The sequence below is a fragment of the Balearica regulorum genome, chromosome 11, assembly GCF_011004875.1.
Source record: "Balearica regulorum gibbericeps isolate bBalReg1 chromosome 11, bBalReg1.pri, whole genome shotgun sequence".
Classification (NCBI taxonomy): domain Eukaryota; kingdom Metazoa; phylum Chordata; class Aves; order Gruiformes; family Gruidae; genus Balearica; species Balearica regulorum.
In genome coordinates, this window is record NC_046194.1 from 22,086,637 (window position 1) to 22,106,823 (window position 20,187).

Consider the following 20,187-nt stretch of genomic DNA (forward strand, 5'->3'; position numbering starts at 1 on the left):
AACAGTTTAGAATTGGTAGATTTCTTGTAACCATTTCTGGGACGGTGCAATGTCCTCGTTGCTAGTAGAGAGCTTCGTGATAAAAAAATAAATATAGACACACAGAGAGGCCCTTTCTTCAGGTAAACTAATACTGAAGAAATAATCTGATGCATTGTTACAATCCAGAGTGGAATATTTTAAAACAAAAACAAAAAAACCAAAACCCAGGAAAAAGCCCACAAAGGAACAAACCCAAAAACCTTTCTTGCAAAACACTTCTCCCCCTTGAGACTTCAAGACACATCTGCTTACTTCACTGGCAAAACCAAGTTTTCAACCGCTCAGAGCTCTCAGAAGCTTTCACTGTATTCCACTCTGCTTTGTAGACCAATACAGCTTTCTGCTGCATTTCAGAGTTTAACAGTAAATACTTATAGGAAACGCAGAAACAGGCAGATGGGTTTTCAATTAAAAGGGTTAGCAGTTAGGAAAACCATCTTTCCATTTGTGGAACAGTCACACTGAATTTCAAAATTCTTGAGACAGAATCTTATTAATGTCATTTTTAGAGCTTCAATTCACCACATAGCCATAATTTTAGAGTTTAAATGCCAAGAACAGTCATTTCAGTTGTAATCACTTCTCTTTTTTTTTTCCTCTCTCCCCATCTGGGTTTTCATTTTTTTTTAGAAATATTAAATCAGACATAGCACATGACTAACTAACTACAAATTCCTGGTCTGAAGGTGGTGTGGTTCTAATTCTAGGCTTTGTGGCGCTTTAGCTCTCAACTAGAGTGCCTATGGACCAGCACCAAGAAGCACAGACTTCCAGTTCAAGAAATTCAGTTAATTCCAGAGTTAAATAAATAGTGAGCAACTCTCATGTAGATACACAACATAAACTATCAATCACTGACACAGGAAATAACACGAAGACAAAAAGGCAGCTTCTGTCAGCCAGGTACAGACTGCCTTGATGGAAACCGGGAGGAGGAACAGAAAAAACACTACGCTTTTTCTGAGAAACATACCTTAATGAGTATTGGTTTGAACATAGAGGTGATACAGTCATAAAATAGGCTATGCTCCATATTTTAATAGAGAGTGCAATTTCATCTATCCTAATAAATGAAAAAGTGTGCTTAGTATTAGGGAAAATGATCCAGAACCTGTGAAAAATCTAAGAGGTTTTGTTTTGTTTTAAACGTACAGCCTCACAGTTAAGACATCTGGTTTCATTGGTTAGTGTTCCTTGGAAGATTTCATGGACCCACGTCAGATCAGTCTTGTCTCCTTCTTCACTCTCAATGCTGCCATTCTGGAGTTTGCCATTCTGCTTTTCCTGCTTTTTCTCTTCTTGTAGTAAGTCAGCAATAGTGTTAAGTAGGTAGTTTAGGAATTCATGTGCATCCTGCTGCATATAATTATCAAATAATTCTGGAAAGGAAGAGATCAAGGAGAATGAAAAAATACAGATACTTTACAATACCAACTTACTATGCTTTTAGCAATCAGTGTGTGCCCTTCCCCCTTCTCTACCCTATTGTACAACTGGGGGTTCCACTGTTAAAGAGTCTTTGAAGAATTATACTTTGGTGTTCTCACAACAGATGTTAGGTTACCCTCACCTATTCCTCAGGTTGCAAAAAACAGGCAGCTGAAAAATAACATAAAGGAAACTTAGTTTGGGCATTTCTTGGAACTGAAGAAAACCATGATTGATTTTGGAGGTTTTTTATTGTGGGTTTGTTTTTTTATAATCTTTGGGGAGGGAGAGAAATAAAGAAATTCAGATGTGTTGCCTTGGGCCATTAGCTCATTAAGTCCAGCATCGAGGGGCAAAAATCCTCTAGTATAAGTTTGTTATCTTTTAAAGTTCAAGCAGCAATGATAAATCAACATACAGAACTCTTCCTCACAAAGTAGCCCTGGGAAATAACCACTAGTTCTCATCACAAGGAATTTATCCTACTGCAAATGTACGAAAGCAGGCCAAGATTGGTTAAGTCTCTATTGAGAGTTCAACTTTGACCAACTCCATGAGGTCTGTTTAGCCCATGGTAATTTCCCAAATGACCCAAAGTGCAGCAGACCTCTACAGAACACGATGCCAACATGGAATAACTGGAGTACTGAGACCCATGTACATGCTCTGGACTTGGTCTAAGCAAGCACAGAAACAAAGATACCCAGATAATCCTCTTACGATGCAGCACAATTCTCATATAATCTCTCTTCCTATGCTACAGAGGTGGTGAAATGCACACCACAAACAGGAGATCAAAAATCTTCCAGAAACCCGTTAAAACTTGACAATTTGGACTCACTGAAAGGAAGTTGTGTTTATGTTTTATATGCTTAAATCTGCATAAAAATTTCATTTATTCATTTACCATTTTCCTTCCTCAATCGGGAAATAAATTTCTTGGGTGGGATGACTCCCACCTTCTTCTTTTGCGTAGCAATACTGTTGAAGAGATCAGAGAGGCATGTCAGGAGGCTTTCCTTCTTTCGAGGCTGCACTTTGTATGCCAAAACTTTTTCCCGAAATGGACGACAAAAATAAAGTGCCTGTAAGACTGAGTTGCAGTAGCAGGTATTGCCGAACTGGTTAAAACAGAACAAAAGGAAAACAAACGTTTTCATATTAGGTCTGTTAAAAAGTAATAACAGAAAGAGGTTGCTCATTAAGAATGTCACATACTGAAAATTGAAAAGTCGTCTGTCAGAGGTCATTTATTGGGAACTACTAGTAGGCATGGTGTAAGAGACTCATCCTTGTATCATCACAGCTGGTAATAGCAAGAAAAGGAAGAGAAGACAACGGTCACAGTGATACTGGGCACAAAAAAAAGCAGGAAATCACTGACAAAAAAAATTCCAATTGAGGGCTCATCACAAAATCTAAACTTCTGGAGACGCAGCATGCTACTAATCTTGATAGGGGAGATCCTGCTGATAGCAATGCGGAGGGGTGCCAATAATATAGCAGAACAGAGGAACGTGAAAACAGAAAAAGGAGGAGATAGCATCCGTCAGCATCACGGCGTCTCAACTGCATTACAGTCACAAAAGCTGAAATGCATGAACTCATCTGTTAGATTTGCCTGTGTCAGATACACAAAGTATGTTTTAGAGATAGTTAGCAAGGTACATGTTAAATATTTCCTGTTTATAATGAAGTATTATGAGAAGTACATGATGCAGGCAAATTCAAAGAGCAGCTGTTTTAAATCTGCCGTATCTGAAGGCAGTGTCATTTTAGAGAAAGGAGGACAGCGATAACAACTTCCAGAGGCAGTGTTCCACATTGCTTAACAAGAAGAAACATTAGCATATCACCCACAAGAAATACACCATGGGTTTTTTAGTAGTTTCTTTGCAATTTATTGTGCAACTGTATTGTACAATGCTGTTCCTTCAAAAAAGTGAAATAAATTCTGGGTTTGCCAGTCCCCAGATATTCTGGTAATGAGATTCTGCATCTCAAGAGCATTGAGAGCAAAATATTTTAAATAAACAAAATGAGCACACAAATCTTGACTACAGAACACAGACTATTTTGTTAAGTGGCATTCAGAGAATATGGCCACTACTTTCAAACAAAATTTGGTGTGATTATTGTAGCAGAATGATTTCAAGTTAATAATCAGTTTGTCAACTGAAATAGAAAATTCACAGTTTAATTCATACAGTTAAAAAGGTTACAGCATTATAGTTATATTAACATTAATTTATACGATACGCAAACAACACGGAACAACAGTTGAAACTTATTGACAGGAGGAAAACAAATATGCAAGCTGAACAAACACGTGAATTAGGATAGAACCTAACTCATATGCTTGTTAGTGACCTAGGAAAACACATAAGCATCATGCTAACTAAATTTGCATACCAGACAAAATAGGCAAGAGAACTACCAAAAGTCTGATCAAATATTAATGTTTTTTAGATGAGGTATCCGAAGAAAGGTCATGGTATATCACAAGTCAAAAAAGTTTACAAAGCAAGTAGTTAATGAGATGTCCAAAAGCATGAAGTCAACTGGTTATACATGTCCTGCTTTGATGCTACACACAGAGAGAAATTATTAGAACCAAACTAAATGGAAGAGTTAAAGGAGTTAAAGAATTTAAATTCCATCCAAATAGCTTTAAAAATTCCTGACAGTAAGATGCAAGATGCTGTGCAGTAGTCAAAGTGATATGGTGAAAAACTCACTTTATAGCATGCTTTAAGTTTTAAAATGTCCTTCTAAATAGTATTTAAACTCTCTTTGTTTGCTATCACCTTTACGCGAAGTAATGTGGAAGAACTTTTATTCCTGAAATCAATATCTTGCATGTTAGCATTTTAGATATTTTACTGCATGCCAAATAACTTCACAAAGAGACCATGTGATGCATTTTATTTCAGCAATTCTGACTTTTTTCATGTTAGAATAAAATCCTTCCAACTGTAAGCAATTCAGGGCCTTAGGAAACTTCTCAATATCTCAATTATTGGCCTACGCTTGTCTGTATTAGAGACAGTTCTCCACAAAGTGTCAAACTTTTAAACTGCCATCAGTTTGAGTCTACAAGTACAAAGTAGTCAGATCATTCCAATCATGACCTTAACTTTGCTAGAAATTCTGCCTGGAAAAAAAAAAAAAAAAAGAGGGCTCTAACCATTTGTCTTTGACAGAACCCCAAAAACGAGGCTGGCAAGGCAGTCCTCAATGGGCTGATGAATATTGCCAAACCTGGAGCTACATGCACAAATCAAATACACAAATAGTATATAAACTCTAATGTGATCTAAAACACAAATGAAAAACAGGTACAAACATGTAGGTTTCAAAATGTTTGTGCCATGGTTTCTCTGGTATAAATAAATATTTTAAATAGATGCCAAAACATAGGGGTTCTTGCTTAAAACTCACTGTATTTAGAGTCAACGTTACCTAATTTCATAAGAACTTGTAAAATTTACACTTTTAATGTAAAAATAAAGTTTGAAGGTTTATTTTAAGAGATAATCTTCTTAAAATGAAAACGGAGATGAAATTCTGGAATGAAAACATTGTTCTATCCTTCCTGCCCTTCATTTCAACGTTACACACAAGCTCTTTTAACAGGCTGTCAGAAGGAGCAGTCAGACTCTTCTCCCATATATTTTGCAGTGGCTTTAGCAGTAGTTTGACTGCAGGGAAACTGGCTCGGCTCACTGATCCAAAGAGAAAATAACTATCAAAAAACCAAAGTAAAGCCTCCACTGTCCACAGCTTCAACACCTGCTTCTATTTGCAGTGCAACCACACATTTACTAGTATCGATGCTGAAGCCATGAAACTGCCCTCTTTAAAGTGCTCCAATTAACTTCAAATCATGAAAGAACTAGAAATAACCTAGGAAAAAGCTCTGCAGAACAGCATGACAACCATCATCCTAAAGAAATTGGTTGCAAGGAATAAAGCACAACAGTATTAGTCATATTTTGTCCTTCAAAACAGAATGGATGTGGTTATAAACATTCTGATTATTTTTAGAATGCTATTTTTCCTCTTCACACTATTCATAGCTTTGCTATTTATGTTCCAATTGGAGATGCCTTCCATTTTTCTCATTATGGCGCAAACCTCAGCAGCTTTGGAATGGCCATTAACACCATACTTAAGGAATATAACTCAATGTCTTTAGATAGTTTGGTGTCTGAGAAGACAAACTGCTAGAAAGCCACACAGAAATCAATTCAATGAGTTTGTAACGAGCTGCAACAAGTAACACTTTAGTAACTATGTTAACCTTTTTTGGGGTGTGAACCAAACGTACCTAGATGACCAGCAAACAGAAGTATACTTATGTTTCTAGGGAGTTTTGCCAAAATGGTATTTTCACATCGTAAACATGACGCCACAGAACCACTGTTCCTATTAACTAACTTCTATATTCATTGATGAAAGATGTTACAGGCGCAACAGCTGCCCTTCTCCTCCAGAAGCACTGGCAAGATCAACATCAATGCTCCATTCTCCCCATAGTTAATTTAGGTAGACAATTCTTATTGCCCAACGGATCCCAGTCAAGTCAGATCTATACAAACTGACAGATACAAAATTTACATCTTTTTAGAAGGATTCAGTGTAACACAAAGCTGTCAAAAAAAATTAAAAAAGGAGTATTACTACATGTAAGAAAGTTATCGACCAAGGCAATGTCATTCATCTCCTGGCTGCGTCCTCACATAGAAGTTCCACTAAACCCACACGTAACAATTTTTTAGAAAAGTAACACATTTTCATTTTAAAACCTCAAGGCTCCCACACACTGCACCATCCATGCAAATTCAAATCTCTCTTCTGTAGAAGAGCATATGAACAATGTACACACTGTATTAATGTCCTTTCCAGCTAAATATTAAAATCCTATAATTAGAAACATACCTGTGTAGGAAGGTGTCTCTCAAACTTTATAATAGACATACTTATTTTTCCATATTTAAGATGAAATTTATATCTTGGCTAATAAGGCATAGCACCATATTGCAGGATGTGGTGTCTATGCAGCGTCCCACTAAGTTAGAAGTGCTCATAGGTAACGTTCTAACAGAGAATCTTATTAAATGCAAAGTTAGGATACAAATCAAACAATTTCATTTCATAGCATTTCAGCCATAGAAAATTCACTTACATTGACCAAGCCAAAATAATGCTCATTCACAGGGAACTGTTCAGGACCAATCTCTTTCTCCAAAGCAGAGGCATTGGCGCCCTACAAAGAAACAGTACGTTTATGTTAGAGAAAAAAAACAAAGCTGAGAAAATAAGTTACTTCCATTGAGAATCAGCATCTTGTGTTTCCTATGTTCTTCAAAATGAAATCAATATGATGCTTTATTATTATAAAAGGTACCATGGTTTCACTTAAAACCTCAACTTCATCACCCGAATTAGAGCTATCTGATCTCACAGAAGGGGCTTTTTTACATTTGAATTTATTTGAAATTTAACAACAAGAAATTTGTTCTCACTTAAGACTTCAGGTTAGTCACAGCGACCTAGAAACACCAATTTAAATTTAGCCAAGAATGCATTGTAAAAATAAGAAACTCATAACACACAGAGAACTTCTAAACCTAGAGGACAGAAACCATATGGGCTACAAATCCACGAAAGAAAAAACATCTTTTTGTGATGTGGACTGCACAAAAGGTTTGATGTGGCTGTTTATTATTTGCATCTCATATAAAGAATTCTTGAAAAAAATCTTGCCTTCACTGACACGTTACATTAGAAATAGTACAATTTTCTAACGTTATTTCTGGAAAGTACTATGGACAAGTGAAGTACGATTACAAAAAACAAAAAGAATGGAAAGAAAAACTTTATCAGACATTCCTCAAACTCAGATCACCTAAAAGCGCTCTGTCTTTGCTATCCTTAACTTAAGGGTGATGCATGAAGCTTGCAGTGCATTTTGATACATCTTTGAGTCTCCAGCAATATAACAAGGATAGAACTTACTATTTCAGATACAACTGAAAAATATCACTACACATCCATATGGGCTTACTTGTCACATAGAACAAGAACTAAAGCATACCAACGTTTTCATTTCAATTTGAACTTTGCCCACTTCAAATTCAAAGTGGTTTATGCATCTCTTTCCATTTTTTCAATCCACCAATACCTTACAGCTGAGCTCCCACTTGGGATTTGGTACCTTCCCTCATAACACTCCATTTTGTTCTCTAATGTTTCTTGCAGATCTTCCAACAGTCCTTAGCAGCATCTGTGCTGTTACCTAAGGAGCTCCGATCATTCAATGCAGAATCCAAGCACTATGGATTCTTGACTTCTGTTTTAAATATCCAAGTCGCTCCACTTAAAACCTTCTGCAAACAGTAAATAGAAATCCTTCTGCACAGGTGAGTCATCTTAAAACACCTCGGAAAAGCACTAAACAAACAAAAATTACAGTCCAGCAAAATTCAATTCATCTATTTCCCTGAAGCTAGTAATGCTTTATAATTGTGAGCAAAGATTTCAATCATTTCCATTAGCATTCTGCTAGTAGAGACTGTATAGACAGTCCCATCTAGATTGTCTTTAACAAAGAAATAACTAAAAATTTTCTAAGAAACAGGAAAGAAACCAAGAAATAATTTAGTTTAACAAGAGGAATGGAAACTCTGTAGTTGAATATCCCACATCAGATTTACAGTGAATTCCATATAGAAGAAAGAAAATGAGGAAGGCTCAAAATTGGGTACTATAAAAAAAACACAAAAACATTCACTAGGTGCTGACAGATTTACAAGCAAGACTCTTTGCAAGCAGCAATTACACTGAAATTTTTTGAGACATCAGTGCCAGTTCAAGCAGCTCCTCTCATTTGTTTCCCTACATGCATTCCCTGCTTCCAAGCACCTCTTTTTCCCTCTACTATCTCCCCCCCAAAAAACCCCCAAACCTAGATATAAGAACAGCTACCTGCAAGGAAGAGCTTGCATTGTTCTGATCAACACTGACTCTGGGTAATAGCATAATAGGGGATTATAACCTACGTGCTGTGCGAGTGCACAAGAAGAGGTGATGCTGGTTTGGAAAAATTTTCAGTCTTGAAATCAGAACTGACTGCTAAATGAGGTTCCTTTACTCTTACACCTGCATGTTTCGAGCTTAAGGAAGGGATGTGTGTAAAATCTACAAGCTTGTGAAGTTCAGTTTAAATTTCTCTGAGCTGCCTTCTCACCTCCTCCATGATCTCCAATATCGTATTAGCGAATCACTGGAGAAACAGACCACTAAAGCAGGTACTACAACTTAGAGAATGGCGAAACTACACAACCTGAATGCTGTAAAGCAACACATGGAATAAATATCTGAAGAAATAAAAGCGTAAGAATTGTAATTTTTAGTAAAACTATGCTATAAAGCGTTTAATAACCTACCATAAACCAGTGTTGCAATTCAACTAAACCACCAACCTGTATTACACATATATCTACCCATTTAATCTAACAGGTTACATGTGCCTTTTTTTCAAGTGCGTCCTTGTATCTACTGCCAAACTTTGCAAATTTGGGTAAGTTAACTGCAGGGGCAGATAAAAAAAATTAAGGTTTCCTTAATAAGTTAAATGCTAAAGTTCAAGTCTATCAGCCACAGAAGCTAAATTAAGCTAACATTTAGTTGCAATGTTTCTGAAGTTTCTTGCCAGAGAACATTTTAAATTAGCCTACCAAAATCATAAAAACCAAAACAAGACTCAAAGTAATTGCGGGAGGCATCAAAATCACAAACTAGTCATAAATAGTTCAGAAGATGCAAACTTGCAAATTAAATAAGTAACATACTGAAGAAGCTCTAGAAAATGCACATACCTAGCAGACCACAATAAAAAAAGTACATTGCAAACAGCATAGACTGATTTATCACGGGAGTCAATGTCCAGGAGAACCACACTACACAAGGCAACAAGTACACAGGAAAATAAAAAAAGACGCTTTATCGAGACAGCACAAATTGGCCTTGGTCATGTTTCAGGATGGAAATACACGGCACGTTTGTGAGGCTGGAGTCAAAGTTTAGCTACTCGCAATCTGTGAACTTTGCAACTGAATTTGCAAATAGCGAATTAACCAACTGGAGAGCAAATCTAGTGCAGCATGAACCCTGTCTTGCTGTAATGAAGCCTAACAAGCTGCCTTGCTTTCAGACTGATAGGTGTTACACACATTTTCCCATCCCCACTAAAAGATTTTCCCAACTGGATAAATACTTCTGCCTCAGATTACATAAATATTAGCTCATAAGAAATGATACACACTTCATAATTTTGGAAACACAGAAGTCACATTTCTCATCTAGAAAGAAAACCTAACCAAAGTGGCAAGTGTCCAAAGTTTGAAAATTTATATTGGATTATTTGGGGAATCAAGAGAGATGCATCTCTTCTGGGGTGCCACAGACAAACTCTTCTGTGTGTTACAGTACTTTACACATCTAAAAACATAAGAAAATCAATACTGTTTTGCTAAACTATGAAACACCTTGTGGGAGCAATAAAAATGACAAGAAAAAAGTCACTCATACATACCAATTGAGTTTGCTTGGCATACGAAAGCTAAGCAAATAATGTACGCTAAAATACAGCTAAATATAAAGCTTAATGCATGAGATTAGAATTGACTTCTCACTGCTAGCACAAGATAAATAAATACACCTTATAAAAACCCCAGAAGTACATCCTCAAGACTTCTAGGAGGCCCAAGAAAATGCTCTCAAGGAACTGCTCTGCTACTCCGGTTCAGGACGAGATGCTAAAACTTTCTGTACACAGCTCTGTGAGCAAAATACAAATTTATACAGTCAACACGTAATTACCCGACGAGGAAAACATCCCTCTAGTTTATCTGAAGTGGTAATACTGCTTTGCTTATATAATTAGACTCTCAGAGATGTGAATTTAACACTTCCGTATCGGTGGGGGAGGTGACAACTAAAGTTTCAGCAACTTGTAATCAGGATTTGTAATTTTCTAGAAATTACCATGACTTAAAATGTTGTCTCAGAGGTCGGTTGCACTTCTCAAGAACTCTCCTATTCTGTTCACATCCCACTAGCAGAACTGACCTTGAATCTAGAGAGCGAGCAAGCTTCAAGCTTCACTCACTGGGTTTCTGCAGTTCCAGTATTATTAGTCAAATAGAAAAACAGAAAGTTGCCTGACCCGTCTGAATTATCACCATTTTAGCAGTTCAGAATAACAGATACAGCTAACAACGGCCAAGATGACCCCCAACAGACCAACAATAAAATATTTTCTGTCATAGCTGCAGTAATTTTACTTTATGCATATTAGCTAATTAAAAAAGTCCAATCCAAGAACGTTTGTGCTCACTGATTTCCATCAGAAAAGATAAAGAACACCTTTAAAAACAAACCCCATATACTGAATTTTAAGCATCAAACAAAAGCACAGGGAACAGTCAGTATTCAAGTTTTCCTCCAGTTTTCATACCAGCTAAGTGAGGGACATGATACCAACATTAGATATGTGTGAGATAAAGGGAAGATAGGATTGAATAAAACTAGTATTTACCCGAAGACCACCAAAAGGGCTCTAAGGCAGTTTTTGTTGAGTTTAGTAAAGCAAAAAGGGATGGTAAAATAAAAAGGGATGTGAAAAGCCCAGTTTCAAAAACTCTTACCCGAGGTAGCTGTCTAACCAAGTCTTCACAGATGAAGTGATCCCACAGTATAGCTGAAATTTTAACTGAACAACCCATCAAAACCAGCATAGAGATCTAACAAGTCTTCCAATTCGTAACCTGTGAGTCCTTTTTGCTCAGTAGAGAAGTCTTAAAGATTTGTTTCCAGTTCAATACACCATGCAGGTGGAAAAATAGTAGCAGACTTCTATTTCTTAGTCAGATTACACTGCTAATTCATTGCATCACCTCTTGTAAGCTCTAAAACAGTTTGCAACTATACCTGCAAAGAAAATGAGTATTTTGCCTGGTCTAGATTTAACAGATTTCAGAAGCTGGAAATATGTCAACAGTTTCCAGGGGCTTAAATACTTCTATGCCCTTAAACCTACTTGAATTTCTAATTATTCTTACAGACAAATGGCTTATAGATTTGCATTCACTTATCTGACAAGAATCACAAGAAGAAATTATTGTTGGAAGATGAAGAATCATTATCACTTTAGACGTAAGTAGCTTTACAGTAGAAATTATAATAAGACCCTGAGTTGAAATGTTCTTCTGAAGTTATCAATGGACAGAAGAAAAGCTGGGAGCAATTAATAACAACCACATAGCTCAGAGCATGAACTACGGTCCACTGATGACACAAATCCACATGTCCACCATCCACACAGTTCTCAGTTCAAGTTATAACTTCTCCCCTTTTTAGTACTATGAATTTGACTAAGTTTCAGTGAAATCCTGATCCTCCGCAAAACTTGGCTGAGAATAAGTGGATTAATTACAGACTAACCCGCGTTACCAGTCAAAATTTTTTATCCTGAACTAACATTTTCACACGTTGGAGGAATTCACACTTCCATTTATAAACATCTACTTTTTGCTGCTACGAAGGTAACTTTGCAGACGTGCAAACAGTTATAAAAGCAATGTCGTACCCTCTCAATAAGCATGCAAGCAGACCTTATGAGCATGAAGCAGCTGCTGCTACAGCTTCAGTAAGAAAAGGATCAAAATTAGCACAACATTGGGTCACTATCCTTGCTGTTATTCAGAGCTCTTGTCAAAAATAATCAGGCCAATGTTGTACTGCTGCTTGAGCAAACAGCAAGCAGAGAGGCACTGAAGCTATAAAACAAGGGGAAAAAACCTACAAAGCAGACAACGGGAAAGGGTTATGAGTGGGAAGATCCCACTGTCCTCTGCAACAGCCTTGAAATTTGGTGAGGGGAAGCAGAGCAGTTGATGGCATTTACTGTTGCTAAGATGCAATTCTATCAAGGATTACGACGGCACACAAGAAGGGCCCAGGCCGCTGTCCTGCACGTTTTGGAGGGTGCTAGTTTCATGTTTGCTTTGACCAAACAGTGGAGTGTCTCACATTAGCACTATCCACTAGCTATTAGCAACCGGGTGTATCTTCTAATGCGCGACACACTTATGGGATAGGCTGGAAGACAGAAAGTACAGTAGGAAAATGAGAAGAAACTATGGTGAAAGAAGAGGGATAGTAAGTGAAAATTAAAAAAAAGCATTTAAACAGTTATTAAAGGGAACTACAGTGCAAGCAGCATTTCTGACCCGCTCTAATTATACCGTGGTTTTGAAATTATGCAGGAAAATCCATACGACAGGAGATTGTCAATGGATTTATAACCATTATATAATAAACAAATGGTACTAGAGTTTTTAAATGCTAGCAAGAATGAAGCAGTCGCCTTAAGGAAGTAACTAGAACCATGAAACCCTTCTCATCTCTTCAAAAGATACAACCACAAACTTGCAGTTTGTTTATTTTTTTTTAATACTAATGATCCTGGCAAAATCTACAAGAAGGCCAAGGCATTGCTGTCCTTATTTTGGGGCACTCCACCATTTTAGCTGCTCCATTTACAGTTCATTTGTAGACAGCAGGAGATTCTCAGAAGAAAACTCTTAAAAGCTGTATGTATATGCATTACTGCTCCTGAAGTTCCAGAAAAATTCCTATCTGTACATTGTATGATGTTTAAACTGTAGGTTCCTATGCTTGCCTATATACTTCAGCTGCTCTAGCCCTATCTAAAATACACACAAGACTAATCTCATCACCAGATTACTTTTAACGAGCTGGAGTTCATTTAAAACACTCTCCATACAGTCCATGGAAATCTGAAGATACAGCCTTTCTTCAAGAATAAATTACTACTTTTTTTTAAGCTCAGTGAAAAATATTAATTTCCACATTATATGCTTTTTTACACAAGCCTTTTATACTTCTCCCATTGCAATTAATATCATTCAGTTCAAATGAAGTAATTAAAGCATTGCAACTTAGGACGTCTCTAAATTTTTATTACAGCTGCACGCACACTCAGAAGCTGCGTAGCATGGTCGGTATAACGGCCTGTTGAAATAAAAATCCCTTATGATATACTAGCTTGGGCTCAACACCATCCTAACTCAGCTTTTGGATTGGAACCAGCTTATTCCTACTGAGCGCACAGCATGCACCTGCCTGCAAGACATTTCTCTTAGAGAAATGCAAAAAAGGGAAAGATATCTAAGAGATATTTCAGTGTCCAGAACATACCTGGTACACAAGTCTTGCTGAAGTCTCCAATTGTTCATTTGACTCTCTTTTCAACAAATTAGAATAGGATAAGATTTAGTTATTTGAAAAAAAGCTGGGAAGTAGCTTTCAAGTTGGGCAGAAAGGCTCCAAGGGATACCACCAAGCAGCCCTCAAGATTAGAAAAGCTGGTTAAATATACTGGATGACTGATGTTTAAAGAGTGAACAAAGAAAAAATATCCACCCCATAATAAAAAAAGAACAAGTAGGCCAAGCCAGAGCTACCTAAAACCTTTCAGGAAAGAAATCTGAATGAGATGATGCATTTCATAAAGTCTGCCTGCATGCACTTTGCTGTATTAGCCATCATAATAGTTCTGGCTTCAGGACTATTAAAATTATCATGTGGGGGAGTGCAGAAAGGAGCAGAACTGGGGTTGTAGTTCTGAAAGTTTACAAAACGTACTGCCATGAGTTTCTAAGCAAAGTAGATGTTGCTTCCCCATCTTTTATAACTCCTTGGCTGTGTATCACTGTAGTCAGACAAAGAGAGCTGTCAGCTCAGCCATCACTCACTGTGATTTAGGTTTTGAAATTATCCCTTTTCATGCATCCAGGAAGGCTGCCGTTCTGGGCATAACAAATTACAGTAAATTGAACTTTGGATTCCAGCACTTAGCATGCTTACGCAGGCAAAACAAACTGATAATCTTAAAAGGAGCAGGTATAACAGTGTCACAGACTTTGCAAGACTTCACGCTTCCAACTACTACAGGATCTTCTCGATCTGCGCAATCGTTGGGCGCACGCAGGAAAGGCTGGCTTTGCCCACTCTTCCCCAGGGAGTAATGCTTACAGAGCATTCTGGTGACTGCCAGTATCATGGAGGTCACAGTGAAATTAGAAAATGCTGTATTTCAAGATAAGTTTACTACTTACTATGAAGTGTTCAGAACTTGCAGTACAGTCTTAATTAGAGTGGTTTTAAATAAATTAATACAGAATGCTTTGTAAACTGTTTTATGTAAATGTTTATTCAATTAGGAGCTGGTCTTGCAAGGTCCACAGGATCTCTGCCTCACTTACAGAAGTACAGCAAGTCAGAGACACTTGTGAAATTCTGCCATTTTATGCTCTTTACAATTAGATAGTAAAGCTAGGCTGCAGTAAAAAGAACATATGGAAAGGATGCTGGATCGGGGGTAGGAAGGGCAGAAACTACTGCTTAATAGTCTCGACCTTTGTGATGAGGTACTGTAAGCAACCTGTTTCCTCCTCCTTAGCCACCCTCTCTGAGCCACCGAAACATTCACAGCTAAGTTTATCCACCTGAGAAGAGCTCCACAAGATTTCTCCCAACCTTGGGTTTCTCGCAAATGACCTAGTAACCCACGTACGAGTAGATGTCTCGCTAGTACAGCTCTCATATTCTAGAGCTTTTTGGCCCTCTAAAAGAACAAACACAAACCAATCTACAGGTGTACTCAAGGCCCAGAGTTTACCAGTATTATTCTTTTGTAAGTCGGTACGAAGATTTTATCGTGACTTTCACACATCAAACACTGGAGGAACAATACTGTAAAAAGTGAGGAAGCGGATGCTGATGGAAGGCAAAGCATAACTCTACAGATATAACCTCAGACATTACACGTGTACAGGTTAAGCAGGCACAGAGATACGGCAGTAAAATTCAGACACAGGACCCATCAATGGATCTGAATGTGTATATATTCACTACTTGGTGTGCTAGAGGTTAAGTGGATAAATCACTAGAAAAGGAGCTGAAAATTTAAACATGACATAAGAAACAGAACATAATGATCTACAGTGCAGCCCTTTATTTTAGCAACAAGTCTAGGAATCTGCCAAATTGACACCTGTAAGAGCAAATACTGAAAGCCATTTATTTTTTAACAGGAACAAGAAACGAAGTGAGGTGCATATAAATACAGATGATTTCAATGTATTAAAAACATCTGCCCTAAACCCTGATTAAAGAACCAACCAAGAAAGATTCATTAATGTAGAGCACCTCTTGAACTATCTACACTGATATTTTAACATCTGAGGTGGTTATTAACTGCAGGCTGGCTGCTTTGCTTAGGCTTACACCTCCAAACTGCTGCAAGTCCAAAATCTGGAGAACGCATCACTAACTGCCCATCACACACAGAGTGTTAAACTAGAGTACAAACGGCGTGCGGGAAAACCTTGCATGAAGTGACCTACTAACTGGTTTGGAAAGGGTTACACATGTTTTTTCCCCTAAAACAAAGCCAATTATTCTCAAGCTGGGTTTTAAGTGCAAAAAATGAATATTTGTTTCCTTCAGCTTAACAAGTCAACCAAGAAGCAGAGCGCTGCTGTAAACAGAAGTCTGCTCAGCTAGTTCTACTCCTATTCTCCCTTCTTTCCACTTCCTCAGCGACATCTTCCCAGCTATAAACGCTATTTCTCTGATAAAGCTAAAAAAAAGTTCTACAAATATAGGTGAAACAGCAGTAAGGCAAACATTATACCTCAGTGGCATGAAAGCCCTGCTTGAACTGAATAGTGTAAATTATTCAGGTGGCAAATGGAAATATATTACTTACAAATGATTCAGTCATCTCTTCTCTAGCACTGAAGTTAATCATTATATCCATGCTGTACCAATTCAGAGGAGTAGAATAAGACTACCACCAATTTGTACACTGGATTTGAGTTCTTCAGGCATGTCTTACTGGTTTAGCAAATAATTAGACATGAATCTAGGTGAAGTGTCGCTAATTAGCCTACCAAGAAACGCCAATATTTCTGCTAACAGCTTCCTACAGACTTCACAAAATTAGCTGTCAGAGAGGAAAAGATCAGATCTATCCTTCACACCTTGCTCCATTCCAGCATTCCGTTTTGCTTCTCCAACAACAACTTATTGTCAATGCAATCAAAAAACCCCTCAACTCTTGACTCAAAAACTCAGTTCTACCACTGACTCAGTCCCCCAGAGCGCAGCAGGCATATTCTGGATCAGACAATGCAGTCAGACCCACGGAAACTCAGCCCTCCTCAGCCAAGAGAGGACTCACATCTGTCCGTGACCACAGGTATGCCACAGAACTACAAAGATAACACTTTTAAATATTTTTTGAAACACGAGCTATGCGTTTTTCATGAAGGGTAACAAAATGCCTCAATAGTGCTTTCTATTTCACTCTTCCAGATAATTTTGCAGTTGTTTGCAAAAAGAAAACCAAACCTCCTAGAGTCCACAGTAAAGATAAGGGCTGGGAAACCAAACTAAGTCAAAGGGACACAGCAGAGAACCAGAGCTCTAGTTGGTAGCTCTTGGCTACGGATGCGTCTTCCCATATGGTGTCAGCAGCCTGACCAAGCAATGAATCATATTCAAATGAACAAGTATTTTCCTACGAGTTTCCAATCTTCGCAATGCTATAGTTGCCACATGAATGTTATGCAATCGGTGAAAAAGGGGCGGCGCTCACATAAAGGAAATGTAATGATTACGAGGCACGGGACAGCTGATCCACACTACAAAAACCTGGAAGTTATTTTAGGGAGGGGGGTATGATTAAAGTTCTAACTACATTACTGTCTACTAAGGAGTTGGGGTCTTGAATTTAATTTTTTAAAGAGATATTGCAGAAGAGTGTAGTGTCTGAGACAGAAAGTCAGGAACAGCAGTCCCTGTGATGCTGACTGACTGAGGGGTCCAAGAATGTCATAAACCTGAGTTTCAGCTGTCCAGCCTGAAGCACAGATGATGACTAGAAGTGCTGGTAAACCCCGCGTATTTTACTAAAAAATTGTGAAGTACCGTACAATCACTACATATTAGTATAATCCTGAAGAAAGTAGTTTCGCAAAGGGACTTTGTGAGTGTAATTAAATTTTTTTTATAAAGAAGGCCTAGGTTTTTCATATTCGCATTATGACAAAGCAAACGGTATTGTTACTGACTGGTCATCAATTGAAGTAGATGCAAATAAACTGATTAAATTTCAAAATATAGCACCCAGATCTTAATTTTCCTGGGCTATCTGAAGAAAAAAATAGTGAGATTTACAGTAAGCTTAGCTAAGCTGTATATGCACCTAAAACACTGATGCTGAAAAACATAGCATTTGATTTAACAGTTAAATAAGAAATTTGGAAGCAAGTTTCATACAGTTATTTAGTGCTAGCAGCACTGCTCAACATTTTCTGCAGAGAAATGAAACAGTAAGTTCTCCACTTGAAACAAAAACAGTAAGGAGAACCAGCTTCTGCAAAGCTGCAACAATGTGAAGTCTCCTCTTGGAAAAAAAAAAACAGAGTACTTCAGAAGGGACACTAGTAGGCTACGAGCATCTGCTTAGCTTTCATCTGTCATCCCAATCAAAATCAAGGTAAGCGCAGGAGCAAAAATGAATCCAAGACTGAGTACATGTAGCCAAAGTTTCTAAAAACAAATCACAAGCACTGGAATGGCTGTATTCAGGTTTGGCTCCATACTCATAGGAAAATGTCTTGCCTTACATTTGCCCTCTTAATCTGAGGCTCAGTCAGCTGATCTCAGGAATGCATCCAAAATATTACATGAGACTGAGTCAATCACTTGCCTCTGGGGTGCAGAACTCCACAACGAAGTCATGATTCAGCCACCCCTCATGACCTTAATTTCACCTGTGTTTGTGATGGGCAATTAAAAAATACAAATTATGTTGAAAAAAAAAATCTAGCGAGATTAGTGAAGCGTGAAGTTCTGGGAAGTCTTCTGCAATACCAAAAACTTTAAGATCAGGTATTAATTGCCATAAATTTTAAAAAAATAAAATAAATTAATTTCTCTTGGAAGAGTATTACTATAAAACTCCAAACACTTTGTACAGCACCACTGTGGTTCACTTCAATTGGAGCTCAAGTTTATCAAAACCGGTAGTTGGTACCTACATGGAAAAGAAAGAGAAAAACTCCGCACCCTTCTCACATTTGTGAAATCTGTCTCAGCAAGTTGGTGTGCAAGAGCCCCTTTGGACACTGCAGCCTACTCTCTGGTTTGCCACTGTCTCAAACCAAGATCTAAACCTGAAGTTTGACCACTTGGAGCAATTATGATGTGGGACTATGAAAAGCAAAATACTAAAAGTGAGTACCCTCAGCCTGATTCCAAGTTGGATTTTGGCAATTCAAACCCCTGTAGTAATTTATACTCACTAAACTCCTTACAGTAAGGATCTTGGTGAAATGTTTAGATAGCATATCGTTAACAAGATGCGATATTTTATTATGAGTCAGCTGTGTTTTAGTGCTAGACAAACCACTTAGTGGCCTCTATTTATGCAGCAATGTAGCTTCATTAAAAATTCTGCATAATCATATCAGTCTCCCTCTTGCTAGATTTTCATTTGCAATATGGATGATACCCTGCTCTATGCATTCATGTGAAATGATTAGAGAGCTTTTATAAACTAACATAACAACCTTTAAATTGAGCCTAGTTACCACAACAAACGACCGTGATTTGAGCCAGAAAAAGAATTTATGGTCAATAATTCCCTTAGTTCCTCTCTGAAAGAAAGCATCCTAAAGCCCTAAACATATTTCTGCAAACAGGCCGCTGGCAGCGGACACACCCACCAGAAGTGAGGGAGTTCTCACTCCTGCAAAGGGCTCTGTGCTGCCCCAGCCACCTTTCCCCACCCGGGATTAGGGCAAAATTACTCCCAAACCGTGGAACCAGCGGCGCGGACAGCCGGGCAGGCACTGCCCGCTCAGCCTGGCTCCAGCTACTACGGCTCCGCTCGCCCCTTCCCTGGCACAGCCCCTCCCGCAGATGCCCCCCCCCTCCCCCGGCGCCTCACCCGGCTCCCAGCGGGGCCGCGGCTCCCTGCGAGGCCGCTTCGCTCCCGGCTGCGGCCCGGCCGTGCCCTCCCGGCCGGGGTGCGGGCAGCGGGGCGCCCCGCCACCTCCCACAGACACCCCCCTACCCGGACAGGCGGCGGTGCCTCCCATAAACGCTGTTTTTTCATTACTTTTACTAATTCTTATCGCGTCCGGCCGCGGCGGGGCCCTCCTGAACCCCTCAGCGCGGGGCCGGGGCCGCTCCCGCCGCCGGGGCCGGCAAACGGGGCCCTTCGCCGGCAGCCCCCGCCGCTCCCCGGGCCCCGGCACGGCGGCGCCCGGCTGGCCGCGGCTCTCACCATGGTACAGATGGAGGCGAGTCTCCGGACCGTCATCAGTATTTCCATCCGCCCGACGCGGCCCCGCGCCCCGCGGCCGCCCCCGCTGCCGCCGGCGCCATGTTGGGACGCAGCCGCCCAACTGACAGCGGCAGCCGGAGCCGCAGGTGGCGCAACCGCCAAATGGGGCCGGGCGCCGGCGGTGCGGCACCCAAACGGCCCCGGCTGCGCGCCGCTCCGCGCCCCGAAGGGTTCCGCGGCCTTTCCGTCCCCCTCTCGGCAGCATT

The 20,187-nt window shown here is 39.2% G+C and overlaps 1 protein-coding gene across 3 annotated transcripts in view; it reads right to left on the reverse strand.

Moving 5' to 3' along the window:
- The window catches only part of LOC104639806 (ubiquitin carboxyl-terminal hydrolase 12), a 31,573-nt gene extending 11,386 nt beyond the window's left edge, over positions 1–20,187 (reverse strand). The window contains exons 1-4 of one of the 3 annotated variants that reach the window (XM_075763697.1): positions 19,922–20,187; positions 6,659–6,739; positions 2,378–2,591; positions 1,195–1,421 (exon numbers count right to left, since the gene is read on the reverse strand). In XM_075763697.1, the coding sequence (XP_075619812.1) occupies positions 1,195–1,421; positions 2,378–2,591; positions 6,659–6,739; positions 19,922–19,969 (570 nt within the window). In that variant the 5' untranslated portion in view covers positions 19,970–20,187. The remainder of the gene's footprint in view (positions 1–1,194; positions 1,422–2,377; positions 2,592–6,658; positions 6,740–19,921) is intronic. The other 2 variants (XM_075763695.1, XM_075763696.1) reach the window with 2 other exon arrangements.